The 18,403-nt window shown below is 27.8% G+C and overlaps 1 protein-coding gene across 1 annotated transcript; it reads left to right on the top strand.

Annotated features, from left to right (window-relative positions):
• The first annotated feature begins 9,573 nt into the window (after positions 1 to 9,573).
• Positions 9,574 to 15,301, top strand: LOC126667470 (amine oxidase [copper-containing] alpha 2, peroxisomal-like). Its single transcript, XM_050360451.1, has 5 exons — positions 9,574 to 10,349; positions 11,768 to 12,152; positions 13,034 to 13,147; positions 13,847 to 14,385; positions 15,106 to 15,301. The coding sequence occupies exons 1-5, from the start codon at positions 9,574 to 9,576 to the stop codon at positions 15,299 to 15,301; spliced, it is 2,010 nt and encodes a 669-aa protein (XP_050216408.1).
• Positions 15,302 to 18,403: the final 3,102 nt, after the last annotated feature.

The raw sequence follows: 18,403 nt of genomic DNA on the forward strand, positions 1-18,403 counted from the left end.
CTGGTAGAGTTGGAGCGCAGAGCGTATTGAGCCATTAAGGAGTTGAACTTCAATGAAAAGGAAGTCGGCGGGAAGCGACTTCTACAATTAAACAAGCTAGATTAGTTCCGGTTGATGACATAAGGAGAAAATCAAGTGGTGGCATGATTCTCATACTAGTGCCTAAGAGATTCACTGAGGGAAGCTTTCTACTCCTCTATAACTCAAGCTTGCGGTTGTTTCTGAGAAATATTGAATTAAATCAAGATGGAGTGGGCCTTATAAAATCCGCCAAGTTTTTTTATCATGGGGCGGTTGACTTAGACAACACAAAAGGCGAAACCTTCAAGGTTAGCGGACAACGTGCAAGCCTTACCTTGGTCCACTAACTGATGAAGTGCAAGAGAAAATTGCTCTTATCGAGCATCTCTAGTTCAGGTTCAAGGTCAAGTTTACGACCATAAATAAGCGCATTTGGAAAGCAATTCCAAGAAAAAATTTTATTTTCATGTTGTTTTGTTCTTAGTTTTCTTTAATTTTTAGGGTGTAGTTGCATTTCTTGCAAAATTTATAATTCAGATTAACACGAGTGCGTTTTTGTTTTTATTGTGCAGGTATTAAGCGATTTATGTAGTTCTGGAGCCAAAAAACAATTATGCCTTGCAGACTAGTATGCCAGGTTGTCTGGTCTGGTGTCAGAGACTGTTGAGTTAGTTTTGTCTTCCTCTGGCAGAAGTTGATCTCTTCGTACGATTGGCAGACTAGTATATCAGGTTGTAAAACCATTGAGCTAATTCTTTAACTTACTAATGAATTTTGCTTTGTTCATTTATGATCCTGGTTTTTCCTTTGTTGCACATGGGTGATATGTCATTGTACTCCCCATTAATGGCATATTCATTAGTACATTCATTCAAGGATATATTAACCATTTGATTACAGAAATGTCCTTCTAGATTTGACTTAGCCTTCAAGCTAGTAGATTTATGAAATTTCTAAAACCTTCAGTACCTAATATATCCTTGACAAGTACTTGATAAAAACATTAGTGAATATTTTGTTATCATCAAAATACAAGCCTCGAAGCTAGGGTCTTAAGCCAACAATAATGATATATATAATTTAAAGATTATTGTTGGGTCTAGCAATAGTTCAAGAGGGGGGGGGGGGGGGGGGAATGGGGACTTAAAAAACTTTTCTGAAAATATGTTAAGCTAATAGGTTAGCTTAAACTATAATATAGAAAGTCTCTTCAAGCTAATCAAATATGGATCGATTTAAGAGTAATGTAAGATTGACTTGTAAAAAATTATTTTGGCAAAAATTAAAAATTAGTAGTTTGAGAAACAGTTTTAGCTTAAAGAAATCTTCTTTTGAAAACAGTTTTGAGTGAAGCTAATAAAACAGAACGGCAAGCATAAATTAAAACACCTGATTTTTATTGTGGTTCGCCAACTCTGCCTATATCCAATCCTTAAGGATCTCCATCCTTGAATGTTTCACTTTTTAATCTCTATTACGGGTTACAGTTAAGAATACAACCCTAGTTCTACCAAGAAACTAGTTTGTAACTTACAAGCTGATTTATTAGCTTCAGCAAACTAATACCCTTTAGAGAAAATAAATCGAGTTCTATCCAGAAGCTAATCTATTCCTCACAAGATGTTTACAGATTGGTGGTACGATTTTTCACTCAAACTAATCCTAGTTCTTCAGAGAGGGATAACCGAAAATTGAAAGCTCTATGATGTGTGGTTGATTAAGTCTTTTCACTAAATATCCCACACCTTTGCAAATGGAGAAAATTGCCTTTTATAGACTCTATAAATTTTCTAGAGAGTAGAGCTGAGTCACATCTTCAATATTCTTCCAATTCTTATCCTTTATGCAAGGTGTACAAAGTGACAAGAGGATGAGCCTATTCTAGGATGAGATGGCCAATCAGGTTGAGCTAACTTTATTTTATAGTGCTGGCAGCCTGATTGTGTAGTACAAAATACACTGTTGGCCTGATTGTTGTTGGTTGAGCTGGATTATGCCAAGCTAATTCATAAAATACCCTTCATCTATATTGTTAAAAAGATTAGGAGGCTTCTAGAAAATGGACGACATTTAAATAAATACTTTAGTGGGTTTAGTTATCATTAAAACAAGGGATAAAAATAAAAGCCTTTAGCCAACAATTATAATATATTTAATAAATTAATTAAAATTAAGAATAGATGAATACATTTTACCTAATAAATGTATAGTTGTTATTTCATTCTCTACATCCCATCTTAAAACGCAATCTCTCAATTTGTTAGGAATCAAAAGCTTGAGTAATTATCAAGCCTCCCTTCAAAAAGCATATGCGTGTTTTATGCACATAAATTTATAGGTAGATTAATACGAAGGCTTTAAATAAGTGTAGATTATATATTTATCATAGAGATTGATTTGGCTTTACATGACTTTTGCTGTTTAAGATACTAATTGGTGGAGGACATGTTCATAAATTTAAAAAGTAGGCTTATCAATTAGGATTTCATACCGCCACATTCATTTTAGGCGAGAATTTATCATTTTTATGGTGAACTAAAGAAATAAAATACTTCTATTAAATATTGGCCTAACATCTAAAAAAATCTCGATTTTTTTATTCTTTTCAATTTTATTCCGACGTTATAAAATCGTTAATTGCATACAAATCCACATGTTTCATTTTTAATGGTACACACAAATACTATATTGATCTTTTTTTTATTAAAAAAATATTCAAATAAGTTACTCATTTCGATTTTTTTAAAATGAAAATGAGTTCAAATAAATTATTAATAAGATTTTTTTTTGAGTTTTTTCAAATAAAAGTACAAATAAAAAAGAGCCCAACTTATATAATTGGGTATAATTGTAATCCAAAGATGTAGATTAGATACAATTGGCGATTTTGCAACATTAGAGTGACATTGAAAATGAGTTAAAATGTCGAGATTTTATGACATATTAAACCTTAAATATTTTACATAATGATAATTACATTGTTTTATGTGCGGGAGTTGTTAAAGCTGATGAATTGCTTGATTGTAATACTCCCTCCGTCGTAATAGAATTGTCTATTTTGCCTTTATCACACAGTTTAAGAAAAATAATCATTATTTTATGAGTTTTGTAAAAAAATATTATTTTTCTTGTTATACTCTTATTTAATATAGGGTACACTTACCATTTACTTTCAATTTACTTATTAGTGGATTTTAAATAGAGGTAATATAGAAAAGTTGAGTGTAAAAATTGTTACTTTTTGAAAGTGGATAAGAGTTTTGGAACAAAAAGAAAATTCAAAATGGACAACTCTATTGGAACGGAGGGAGTAGTTGATTGTTGGATATTAATTCGAACTGAAATTGGATCCATTTGTAAATTAAATTAATTGTGTAAAATATATCAAAAGTTTGAATTATAATATATGGTTTATAAGTGAACTCTTTTAAAGGAGTTTTATTTGTAAAGAGATTGAAACGTGAATTCGTAAGGAAAACATAAACAGGCATCAACAGTTAAAATGAAAAATGATGAATTATTGCTATAAAGCTTAGGTCTAATAAAAATTGGATATTAAACTCTGTAGATCACTAATCTTTTCTCAAATTACAGAAAAATCACTAAAAGAAAATTTATTACAAAATGGTCATTGAATTATACATTTTACTAGTCGTAAACCCGCACATTTATGCGGAATCAAATTGATATTTAATTTAAATAATAATTTTATTAAAAAAATTATTACTAAAAGTGTTAAAAGAAACTAAAAATTTATTTTGTATAAACTGATAAAACAAAACAAAATGAAAATAATTCATTTATAATAATTCTAGTAATAAAGACTTAATTATAATACTAATAAGTCTACTAATAAATTGTTTTGTAGCATTGACTATTTATGGCACATTTCTGCATTTTATTGAAATTTTATTTTTATATAAACTGACAAATTTTGGGTCGAATCATTCACAGTTTATTAAAAGTATTATATAACTTAATATTGCAAAACAGACTTCTTTTCTATTATTTATGTAGATTGTGTATCAACTAAAATTCAATGCATATAATCATACTATATATATATATTATATAGTATGCTTTAATTAGTTGATTTTGATTAAATTTGAATTGTAGAGAATAGTTTATAATTTTAAACGTTTAAGTATTTTACTCCATCTTTCAATATTGTCATATTTTGGTTAATTAATTCTTTGATATTTTATCATTTAAATAGAAAAGTACATGTTACAGAAAATATATAAGAATAAAGCTAAAGGAATGTACGAAAAATACAAAAAAGTTATTTTTTTATTTTTTTATTATTTAAAAATTCAAAACATGAAATGATGATCGCTTATCTTTATGTGTTTAGAGATACTATCTGAAGATAAAGGATTAAAAGTCAATTTTATCTATTAAAATATTATGAATTTTTTTTTTACCAAATATATGGAAAATCACTTTTGAAAAGTAAGTTTAATAAAAATTAAATAGCTAAAATTATAATAAGATCAAAGCAGAAAAAAGACTCCTTAATATCCAATTCTTAAGATAAAACCACATTCACCAATCCAAGTCTTGTCGTAGAGCAATATTATATTACTTTAAATTGAGAGAGATTAACCATGATAGCTATAAATAGATCAAAAAAATTAAATTATGCAAGCAACAATTTTATAACCAACTCATCCATTGTATTGAAAGATTAAAATAAATAGTAGAAAAATATGCTTATAGAAAACATTAAGCACTATTCATATACGTGTCCAACTGTTCGAAACCTCTTCAAATCATTTTTTTTTTGACTTAATAGCATTTTTGCTTCACAAAACAATTTACAAAAATGTTAGCATAATCAAAAGGACAAAAGAACAAACAATATAATAAGAATTATGAATCTTAGCTATAGAAATAATCCTTAACTCTAAAAATTGCAAAATCATTTGTTAAATGGAATGCAACAATTCGGGCTTGTTGTGCCGGATTAAAGCTGGAAATAATCAAAAGAACAAAAACAATTAATTATAATTGATCCAATCATCAACATAGGACATGAAAATAATAAAATTAAAGTTAAATTTATGCTTAATGTTTAATTTTTTTCATATAATAATTAAAAAAATAATATACATACATAGATTTTTATGTTAATATTTTATTGCTCTTGTATTTGCTTGATGCTTCTATATTGAAAAGAAAAGCTATCAATGGTTATCTCGATATATTTTTTCAAACCTACAATACAAAATTGCAGTGAATAAATCTAACAAATAAGGATGAAAGAAATGGTTGATTCTGTATATTTTTTCAAACCTACATCATAAAATTACAGTGAGTAAAATAACAAAAACATCACAAACAATTAGATTGGAAAGCTCTTTTTACCTGTTCATTGAGTTCGTTTGCATTTGAAGAATGGTTTTATAGGTTACTAGTTTCGCATTACGTGCTACGCACGTGGCTCGTAATGTAACTCGTCAATTTAAATAATAATTAAATTTATTATAAATATATAAATATATTTTATTTATAATCAGATATTAAATTAATTAGAATTTTTATTAGAAGCAAATGTATTACTTTAATTTATTAATATTTAATATTTGTTGACATCAAAAATAATTTTTTTATCACAATACTAATATATTTTATATATAATTAATATTAAATTAGTCAGAATTTTTATTGAATTGTGAAATCTTTATATGAATTTATTAATTATACTAATAATAAACATAACAGTAAGTGTCATATCATACTAATTAAAATTCGTCATAACTAATATTTTTTCCTATTAGCGCTTTTCCTTGCCAATTTTTAAAAAATACTTTATAAATTCTATTTTTAATATCAATCAGTATTTTAATATGTAACGTAATATCCAAATCAAATTCACAATTCTAATTTCAATTATATTTTAATTCTAATAATTAAATAAAAATTTCAGTTTTATAATGATTATTAAATGATGATAGAATTAATAAAAAAATTAAAATGACCAATAATAAATTTAAAGAAAATTTTAATAAATTTAAATAAAAAACATGGTATTTGTGTCCAATGCTATAAACCTTATGACTTACTTCTACATATCTATATCTATATATTTATATACTTATATAATTGAAAGAGCCAACAGAGATCTCTCACTGATTCTCAGCAAATTGAATTTTCTCATTAGTTCTCACCAAATAGAGCATTTTCATCGGTTTTCATATTTTTTAAATTACTTATTTAAATTATATTTATTTAATGAGTGTTCTAATTTATATTAACTTTTAATCTCTATACATTATAATATTATAATCTATATTAAGTTCTAATCTCTACATTTTATAGTGTTTAATATATATTAACTTTTAATCTCTACAAATCATTTATCTATTTACATGTTATAAAAAATATTTTTTTAATTTTTATGATTTTAAAATTATGTTTAATTTAATTTTTCCCTAATATTAAAATTATTATTAAAAGGGTATTAATATTAGAGATCATCAATATTTTCAAATAATCTATTATTAATATAAAAAAATATTTTTATTATTATTAGTTTGCATATTATGAATTTTTTTCACATTTTTTATATATGTTTTTAATAAATCTATTATTTAAATAATTTGTTAATTTGATTCCATATAAATACGCTGGACTTACGTCTAATATATAATATAATCTTGGTTTAATGGCGTAAAAAAATCACAAATTTTAGCGTGTTTTGCAAATTTAACATAAACTTTCAATTTTGGCAAATTAATACGCAAACTTTTAATTTTTTGCAATTTTAGCACCGATCAGTTTTCCGTGAAAAAGATGCTGATGTGGACGCCGGAACAATGGCTATCTCAGCGTACATATTAGCATTTTTCTCTATTTTTTTAAGGAAAATTAATCGGTGCTAAAATTGCAAAATAATCAAAAGTTTATGTATTAATTTGCCAAAATTAAAAGTTTATGTTAAATTTGCAAAACACACTAAAATTTGTGATTTTTTACGCCATTAAATCTATAATCTTTAGCTGATTATGTTTCACGTTAAAATTAGTTCAAAAATGCATAAATATAATATTTATAAATCTATATTATATGATACTAAATTAGAGTTTTAGTTTGATTATAATAGTATATTATACTATATGATACGAAGTTAGAGTTTTAGTTAAATTAAAAATACTATATATTGTTGGATGATAATAATTAAAAAAATTATTCTAGATGTGCATTGTACATCTTTTTATTAACACTATTACTATTATTACGCACTAATGCGTTGGTAAAATTAGTAAGCCATGTAACTTTCAAACACTCACAATACTGCAAGCATGTTTTATGTTTTTATCCTTTAATAGGAATTCTTCACTTGGTATTTTTATAATTGGAGGAATACACAATTCGAAAAAAAATATAGAGAAAATATAGATCATAGATTCATATTATATTAAATAATGTTATTCTAATTAGGACTCTAATAAAAAAAATTATAAATTACTATAAAACCTTTATTTAAGTAATCAATTAGCTATAAATTAAAAAGGATTATTAGGTAAATTTGCCTGTCCCCCCCCCCCCCATCCGTGCTTTTATATATAGTATAGATAAAGATTATTATGCAAACGATGACATCGTCTTAACTATTTTTTAGCAAGTTGATATACATTAGCAAGTTTATATTAATTAAAAGTGATTTGTAAAATTTAATTAAAATTAGTCTTTTAAAAAAGATGGAAACTAATGAGAATGCTCTATTTGGTGAAATTGAATGAGAGAACTCTGTTGGTCCTCTCAATTATATAAGTATATAGATTATAAAGGGGTTCAGCCATATAAAACATTGCATTTTACGCAAAAACACAACATTTTTACTAACGTGGCAAACTAAAATTACAAAAAAAAACATAGTTGAGTGACCTTTTTTTTAATAAAAGGTATTATCCAATGACATTTTTATAATTCACGAAAAGTTTAGTGTTCTTTTTGTAACAACATAAACATTTTTGTAATAAAAGGTATAGTTCTATGACCATTTTATAATAAAAAAATTTTTAATGATCTTTTTATAATTTGAAAAAAGTCTAATGATCTACAGAGTTAAATATCCAATAAAAACTGGTAGCCAAACTATTGGGGTCATCGGTTTCTCCTTTAACCGGTTCAATCAGTTGAGTGTGATTTTTTAGAAGAAAAAAAATGCAGTATTTAGGTATTTAACAACAAATTTTTTCATCGTTAATTCTCATTTTCCAGTTCAACATGTGGTTCACTAATTCAACCATAGGTTTATCTACCAGTTCTTTCGGTTCGATTCGACCCAGAGCAACCAAAATTCTGATGTTTTGCGATTTTTAAACTTGGCCACTAGCTGATTTCCCGTCTAACCTGTTCGACTGGCCGGTCCGGTTTGATTTTTAAAATACTGATATTTGCTTTATATAACTTTTCTAATTATTTCCACTTTCAAACGTGCTTTTTTTTTTTTTTACTTCAACCGTCGAAAGTTAAAGAGTCTAGAAATAGTTTTAGCATTATTTTATTTTTTTAGACTAGATGTTAAATTTTGAGATGTTGAAAAATGAGTTTTGCTAATTATGGAATTAGTATATAAAATCAATTAAAAATCGTGACAATAAAAATGATTTTTTTTTTGGATAAAACTGCAACATAAAATAAAGTTGGGAAAAAAAACCTCTCAAATTTAGTATGTTTTTTCATTTTTTTTTATTTGAAAGGTGGTTTTTGAACTAAAAAACTTCTCAAACCCAATCTTTCAAATTCACTGTTTTTATTATTTTTTTATAGGCTTTATCTTAAGCTTTGAAAAAAATTCATCTTTTGGCTAATTTTGGTTCAGATCTAAAAATTATTTTATATTTTAGTGGCTTAATTAGATTAGATCTGATCTAATAGCATTTAAAAATAGTTTAATTTTTATTTTTGGAGATGAAAATATTGGCTTTACAGTGCAAGAGACTTGAATTTCTACAATAATTAAAACTATCATCTTACGACAAATTTGACCAAAGATGAGTATGTTTTGTGTTGATGAGTATGTTTTTTTCGGAGTCACAGTCTTAAATGGCGTAAACTTTTTGAATACCGGAATTTTGCCACTTCTTGTGACTTTAATAAATTTGTATTCATCAAAAAATGTGTATTAAAAAGAAGATATATATCATAAAAAATGATTAAAATTTTTAATGATGACGTTATAATTGCTAGTTGTATTTGTCGTGCTATTAAAATTAGTATCATCATGATAATCGAGACTAATATTTTTTTTTAATTTAAAGGTCGTAATATATCTTCAACAACAATTTTTTATTTTATAATATTATCAGTTTGATAGCACATGATTACTTTATCTTAATGGACATATATAAATATAGTTTTTTTTATAAAAAATCTCATTTGACAGCACATGACTATTTTAATTTATTTAGATGGATGAAGTATATATCTTATGTTCTGGAATTTTATGTAATAGATGATCACTCAGCTTTTGATTAATAAAAACAATTAAAAAAATTACCTATTTAAGGACAATGTAGAATAAACATTTCTCTTCACATAGCTATGGCATCCGCACGCTGCAAATTACTCTTCACTTTTATTCTATTCATTTTCACCATCTTTCCCGTCTCAAGCCAAGGTCTGCGCCATCCTCTGGACCCTCTAAGTCCGGAGGAGCTAACCCTAGTCCGAACCATTGTCATGGATGCGACCTCAAACGATACAATCTTCAGTTACGTAGCATTAGACGAACCAGATAAACCCCTGGTTCTCTACTGGCTATCAAACCCCACCACCAAACCTCCCCCTCGACGAGCCCTAGCCATGACCCGATTCAACAAAGAAACGCACGAGTTCATCGTAGACTTATCGACACGTGCAATTATATCCGACAAATTAGTTGACGATGATCAGGGATATCCGATTCTGACGCTTGGCGAACGAACAGAAGTGGCGCAGTTGCCGTATTCATTTGCTCCGTTTATCGAATCGATGAATCGGAGAGGACTCAACTCGTCTGCTGCGATATGTTCTGCATATACACTCGGTTGGTTCGGACAAGAAAAGACCAAACGAAATGTGAAACTTCAGTGTTTTTATTTGAATAACGGGTCTGTTAATTACTATGCTTTTCCGATCGAAGGGATATGGATGATCGCTAATCTTGATAAAATGAAGATCGTTGAATATAGTGACAGGTATATAAAACCAATGCCGAAATCTGAAGGAACTGACTATAGATTTTCCGAGCAGAAACCTCCGTTTGGTCCTCGTATTAATCGGGCGGCTGTCTGTCAACCTGATGGACCTGGAATTGAAATTAAAGGCCATATGGTCAGGTAATATTGTATCACCACTGTTGTTTGTTTTCTATTTGATTAACTATAATTTTGGATAATTGATTTTTGGTACTCAAACTATCACTTATTTCAGTTTAATGACTTGATTCATTTCATTTTAACATAATATTTTAAGATAAAAATGCATATGGCGGCCCATTGTTATTTGTTTTTGCATGAGGTTTGTTACGGAGGCATAATTTGACCTAAATATATCTTGCGGAAATAAAATTATGCATACATGGCCAGTTTTTAAATAAAAGTAAGCAAATACCGATTGCCACGTGCTAAAAATTAGCAAAGACCAATTGTCAAGTATGAATTTTTTGTGAAAAAATCTCGTGATTAATTAAAAATTAGTAATCAAAATAAAACGAATCAATTTGATCTTATTAGGCTCAAAATTATACAACTTTCGAAAAGTAGATTTCACGGGAAGTTAATTACCCATGTAGTTGGTATGTCGGATATAGAGAATTGTTTTGCTTGGTTAACTTAATTACAAATTTCTCATGAACTACAATTCATTTTTAATTAATTAATTTTTAAAGATAATAATATCGTCAATAACTAATTAAAGTAATTAAATTTAAAAATATAATTGTATTTTGCATCAATTTAAATAGGGAAATGGTAAAAATCATACGAAGACCCCTCTATTTTACCAGTTTTGTTCGAGAGGCTTCTATTTCAAAATTGTTTACATTTAGGTCCCTATATTTGGTAAAATTTTGATTTTCAGGTCCTTTTAAGAGACTGGAGGAACAAATAATTATAAATAGAGAGATAGAAAAAAACTAAAAAGAACCTGAAAATTAAAAATTATATAAATAGAGGGACCGGAAGAATAAAATAATAGTACAAGGGCTTTTTAAATAAAAATAATATAATATAAAAGTTTTTAGATGGATTTAGTCAAGTAGAATTTATTCAAATTCTCCAAAAAAAAAGTCACTTTTAGTCAAAGTAAACTCCTAAAAAAGTATAATAGAAAGAGCGAACAAATCAAAAAATAAATATTACTTTTCAAAAAATTATATTTCCTTAGTGAACTTACTCTCGGTCAATCCAATCCTAAATTCAATTATTAAAATAAAATAAAATTATATTTTGAGTATCCTGAAAATAAATTACCCTCTAATTGTTTTCCTATCATATAATTTATTAGGTTTTTTTGTTAGTTTCTTTTATAATTTTTTTTTATAATTATTAAATCTTCTCTATTTTATTTATCTTGCAAGTCAATCAAAATTTATTATTTTTTATTGAATTTAATTGTGATAAGATGTTATTCGTTCGCAATATGATAGCAACTGTTCAAAGATATATTAATTTTTCGTGTATTTCTTTATTTAAATTTTTTGAAGGTGAAAATTTATTTAATTTGATTATAATCTAATATATTATTATCCATACAGATGGGGAAACTGGAAACTTCATGTATCCTTTGATGCAGGAGCTGGTCCAATAATATCAACAGCACTAATATATGATGAAGAAGCACAAAGGTTTCGCAGTGTATTATATAGAGGATTTGTATCAGAGTTATTCGTACCTTATATGGATCCAACGGTGGGCAGATTCTCGGATACATTCTTTGATGCCGGAGAATATGGTTTAGGTTACAGTGCAGTTTCATTAGAACCGTCGATGGATTGCCCTAATAATGCAGTTTTCATGGATGGTTATTATGCAAGATATGATGGTTTGCCTGTAATAGTACCCAGAGCAATTTGCTTATTTGAAAAAAATGCAGGAGATATCATGTGGAGACACACTGAAACAGGCATTCCTTCAACAATAGTAAGCCCTAGACTTAGATTTATATTATCTTAACATGATGGCTAAACTTATTCTATAGTCTTTGCAGTATTTATTTTTATTTTATTTGGTCTTTCATAAATATTTTGTATTTAAATAATCACTCAAAAATTTATTTTGCATATATATGGTCATTTTAGAGATAAAACGACGGCGTTTTTTGTAATTTCGTCCATAAAAAAAATCATAAATATACAAAATAAATTTTAAAATGATTACTTAAATACAAAATATATATAATCAAGTGAAATAAAAACTAATAGAACATAAACTTTATGATGAGTTTAGCTTAAAATGATCATGCGAATAAAATAAAATTAATTTTATTCAATTCAGTCGAACAAATGTACACTTAAAATGCTAAATCTGGATTTTTAACATAAAAAATCTACCTTTTTTTTTTAGAATTCTACTTAAAGTACTAAATTATTAACTTTTTTTACTAAAGTGATAATTTCAATCTATTAGCAAAATATACTTATAATTCATAGACACTATTTTTACTTATATATGCTCTTAAGTAATGTTATTGATGTATTTAACTGTATTTAGATAGATATAATATTTTGATGCAAATACTATCATATATAACTGTTAATTTATTTTTTTAGTTGTACTAGTATTTACAAATTGAAACTTTCAATATTAATTAAGATATGTTTAATAAAAAGAACAACATTTTATGCAGATAATGTTATAAAAGAAAACAGTAAATTTAGTAGTGAAAAAGTGATAAATTTATTTTATCTGAAAAAATAATATTCATCAATATTCAACTCCTAAAATTTAACTTAAAATTTTTCAGTATTTACTTTTCAATTCTAACAAAAAGGCTAACTTGGATAATTTGTATCCATTTGCAGATAAATGAGGTTAGGCCTGACAGGAGTTTGGTTATAAGAATGGTGGCTACAGTTGGTTATTATAACTATATATATGATTCAGAATTCAAGCTAGATGGTTCCATCCACATGGAGGTATGGAAACAATTAATTTATTTATGAACAAAAGGTGAACGCGCCCCCCAAAACTTGTGACATAAGGTCATCTAATTTAATTTATACTTTTTTGAGCAACTAATCCTAAAACTCTTCATTTTTGGGTCAAATAACCCCATAATTATTTTTATAACTTGTAAAATATAAATCGGAGGTGAGCGATACAAAAAGTAATTAGACATTTCCCTAATTGTTGCGATATAATTATCTTAAATTCTTTTTTTGAAATAAAAATATAAATTATGGGGTTATTTGACTCAAAAATGTAGAGTTTTAGGGTTAGTTGCTCAAAAAAGTATAAATTGGGTTAGATGACCCTGTGTCACAAGTTCAGGGAGCGCGTTGACCCTTTGTTCATTAATTTATGGGATAAGGTCATATATGCTCCTAACTTATGGTTTTAAAAGGTGCATATATATTTCTAACGTTTTTAAATGAGCTCATTTAGACCCTCACAAATAATACGGTTAATGTTATATATTGTTTTTAAAATGTTAGTGACCTAAATGGCCCATTTGAAAACGTTAGAGGTATATATGTACTTTATTAAATTATGAGGGTATAGATGATTTCTAGAATCAAACGTTTAGGGCATATATAATCCAATTTCCTTAATTTATTTACGTTTTCTGCAATTATACAAAACAAATTATCCCAAGAAATTGTCTATTACAACAGGTTGGTCTAACTGGAATTTTAGCTATTAAGGCCACAGAATACACTAACAACCATCAGATTAAAGAGGAGATTTATGGACCATTAGTTTCAAAAAATTCAATTGGGTTGAACCATGATCATTTCTTTATGTACCATCTTGATTTGGACATTGATGGTGTCCACAATTCCATGGTAAAACGCAAATTAGTAACCAAAAGAAACAGAAATACTGATACACCAAGGAAGAGCTATTGGACCGTTATGAGCGAAACACCAAAAACCGAATCGGAGGCGAATTTTCAATACGGTTTGGACCCGGTTCAGGTTCTGATCGTTAATCCGAACAAGAAAACTAGACTCGGAAACAATCATGGGTATCGTTTGTCGCCAGCATCATTTATACACCCACTTCTAACGGAAGATGATTACCCTCAAATTCGTGCGGCTTTCACCGAGAACGATGTGTGGATTACCCCGTATAACAAATCAGAAAAGTGGGTGTCCGGATGGTATGTCGATCGGAGCCGAGGTCAAGACACATTAGCCGTTTGGAGCCGCAGGTAATGTGCCTTACTCGGATTGGAATGTTTATCTTATGTTTCAATTTGCTATCGGAAATTTTATCTTTCTTTAAGTGAAAATATTTTAAATTTTTCAGGTTAGATATGAAAATTAGCGACATTATATTTTAAAAATTTCCCATTATTTAAGGCGTTGAGACCAATGACGGAGCCAAGGTAGTGACAAGGTCACTTGAAAAAAATGATGGTCAATTGACCACTTTTTTTTTAAAAAAATATTAATATTATTGTTACATATTAATTTTTTCATATATATATATATATATATATATATATATATATATATATATATATTGATCATTTTATTTTTTTAATAAATTATAAAATTTTGTCCCCTTCTAAAATATTTTCTAATTTTTCTGTGCCTAAGGAGCTATGTCCATTCAACTTTTTTTCTTCAAGAAGATCCGATCAACTTTCTAAAAATATGGTTCTTAGGTTTTGGATTTTATATAAATGGCCCCTTGATTTATTTATTTTTAGAACTCATCTAACATCTTTTTTTTCAAATAAGGTTATTAAGTTTAAATTTTATACAATTGGCCTCTACTAAATTCTAATCATCGCTGTAACGACTAACGTGCCAATCAATGCGGCGGAAAATATGCTACCGAGTCGCCATTTTAAATTAGAAAATGACGGAATATTGTTACGGATATTGGAACATAAGATAAAGTTTGAAAATGAATTTGGGTGCAGGGACAGGGAGATTGATAACAAAGACATAGTTTTGTGGCATCTGATGGGGATTCATCATGTTCCTAGCCAAGAAGATTATCCTATAATGCCGACTCTGAAGGCTCGGTTTGAGCTTCATCCCAACAATTATTTTGAAAGAAACCCTGTCTTGAAGCTCATTCCTCCTGAGCCTGTAACTCCATGTAATTGCAACTAGCTAGTTTGTGATTGCTCCAAAACAATGGGAATAATGTTTCATCAATCGGTTCATGTCTGATTTTTGTACTTGCTCTATTAATAGAGTTTATAAAAGGCAAGTAGAACTGATATATTAGATGAAATTATCAAATATATGTTAAATGATAAAGTTGTATCGGTTTGAATCGTCGATTTTTTTTTATTAATGTCAATTATGTTCAAATATCAAATAGAATAATATAAGGTTTAACAAATAAACACAAAATATATTTCATCTTTCTCCCACCATATTTCTAATTTTAATTTGTAGTAATTTAATTTTAATGTGTAGTAACTTAATTTCTTTTCTCAACTTCTAACTATATATTCATTATCCCTCATGTCATTCCAGCTCAATTTTTATTAATACTCTTTCTGTCTCATTCTAATTGAAAAAAATTTCATTATTTTAAAAAATTAATAACTTTATTTTTATATCCTCATATTACATTAGATGCATCACAATATACATGTTTAAATATATTAGCTGAAGAGGGTAAAAGAAGATAAATAATGTGAAAAATATTCTATAAATAGAAATCGTCATATAAAATGAAACAACTAAAATAAAAAATTGTTCAAATACAATGGGACAATGGAGTCTTTAACAATTAACGTTGCAACCGGCAGTGTCATATTTGGACCAACATCGAATACATAAATATTTGACAGCCGTAGTATCCTAACAAGATTTTAGTTTACTATCACATCATTAAATTTTGAAAGAAATAGAGATGGAGTAACGAAAAATAGTACAGTAATACAATAATATAGAAAATGAGAAAAAACTATCATAACAATCAAAGTTTAGAAACTATGGTGAAAGAGAAGTAAAGTTAGGAATCATGACCATAATCCGAAAAGAAATTTATGTGATATTTACAAAAAAATAACCAAACTCAACCCAATCTACCAATACCACTCGGTCAATCTATTCACCACCAACCAGACACCACCGTCAGCTGCTAACCAACTACAGATGAAGAATAGGTCTAAGAACGGATTCGTTCATGAAAAATCGATCTGTTCTTCATGAACGGATATGTTCATGAAGAACGGATCGTTCTTCATGATGAAGAACCATTTGTTCTTTATGAACAAACTTGAAGAACAGGTCAGAAAAAATGACCGAAAAAATTTTCGGCGGTGGTTGGATGGTGCCGTGGCGGGAGTGATTAGATGGCGGTTGGCGGCGATGGTGAATGGGTTAACCGTGTGGTTTGGGTTAGATTGAGTTGAGTTGTAATTTTCTTTTATTTTTTTAAATTAAATTTAGGGGTATTTTGGGTGGTTTGACTTTTTAGGGTATTTTGATGACGAAACAGCTGACGTGGCCGTCAATTTTTTTAAAGAATAACAGTTGACCAAAAAAGAGGCACCATGGGTATTTTAGTCATATTTGGGGCTTAAGGTATTTTGTGAGCGTCGCCACAAAAATTAAAGGGTTTCGTGATTATAGAGTTAAAAATCAAAAATCGTGGGTGATTATTAGTCAAGTTACAAAGACAAGAAAAAAATTGATTGAAAGAGAGTAAATTAAAGGCCAAATGTCGTAAAAAGGCTAAACTTTTTATAAAAGTTTCATAAAAGTCCTGACCTTTTAATTTTGTCGATTTTGGCCAAAAATTGATTATTTGGTTTTAATTGTGATCAACTCTCAATTTGATTTCAATTTGTTTATGTGGCGCCTACGTGGCATGCACATATATTGAAAGGTCAGAATCAAAAATTTAGCTCTAATAAACACTAGTAATCAATCACCAACACATACTCTAAAAATAAACAAACTATAAAATTCCTAAGACTTTCAACTCTAGAGTTTTGAAAAAACCGTTAGAAGGTGGTTTTCAAATTTCTAAAAAATCGTCTTATCTAATAATTAGTTTCTTCAAATTTCAAAAAATAAACCAACTCTAAAAATTCTAATTCTTCTACTCTTTAAATTGAGGATATTAAATCCGATAAAGAAACTCATATATCTTAATCGGGTTAAGGATTCCTCCGACCGACTTAAGAGGGAAAAAAACTCCCACTGATTTTTTTTTTAAAAATCCAATAGTTAAAACAAGATGTGGTTTTCCATACCTCAAAGATCACCCCCTTAAAAAATTAATTTCTTCAAACCTCTAAAATAAAAGAGACCTTCAAAAATGAAAATTTATCATAAAAGCAAACTAAATAAATCTTATTAAGTTGAGAAAGAAAAGAAAAAAAAGTGGAAGGGGTGGTTTTCTGGCCAAAAAACTAAAACCATCTCCTCAAAACAATGATTTTAATTTTGAACTTTTAAAAAAAAAGGGATAGAATTTTAGGGAGAGGATTTTTAATTTATATTTATCAATTAAATATTTATTAATAAAATAATTTTAATATATCTATAAATAAAATTAAAATAAAAACAATAAATGTAAAGATGAAAATTTTATTTATCACAAAAAAAAAAATCTAATTGATAAACATAACAAATATTTTTAGACTTTTAATTTTTTTTATGACGACTCAGTTCGTAACTAGATAAAAAATCATATTACTTATAAAATTATCTAAATGTATTTATTTTAATAAATTATTAAGATAATTTTATTGTTATGAAAACTTATAATTTATTTTTTAGAATACATACATATTTATCATAAAATAACATAATTAATATATTGAATTGTAAATTGGGGTTATTTTCCAAATACCTGTTTTGGATAAAGTATTTACACCATTTTGGCTCATCTTTTTCTTTTATCCTACATTACCTAATAAGCTAATTTATTTACCAAAAATACCCACTATATAAAGAAGTCTTATCTCATTTTAGATTAAACTTTTACATAGCCACTTTTTTTCTCTCTCTTCTCTCTCTTCTTCTCTATTCTTTTCTTCTTCTTTTCTTCTTCTTTTTCATTTGATTTTCAGTTTATCTCCTCCGATTACTTTTCCGTTCGTATTTTCCGTTCGTCTTTCCGTTCGCGCTTCCGTTCATCTACTTCCGATGGATTTCTCGTCATTTTCGGTCGTTTTTCCGTTCGTCTTTTCCGTTCGCGCTAGTCCGTTCGTCTTTTCCGTTCGCGCTATGGATTTCTCGACTCGT

This window comes from Mercurialis annua, linkage group LG2, assembly GCF_937616625.2.
Source record: "Mercurialis annua linkage group LG2, ddMerAnnu1.2, whole genome shotgun sequence".
Lineage (NCBI taxonomy): Eukaryota > Viridiplantae > Streptophyta > Magnoliopsida > Malpighiales > Euphorbiaceae > Mercurialis > Mercurialis annua.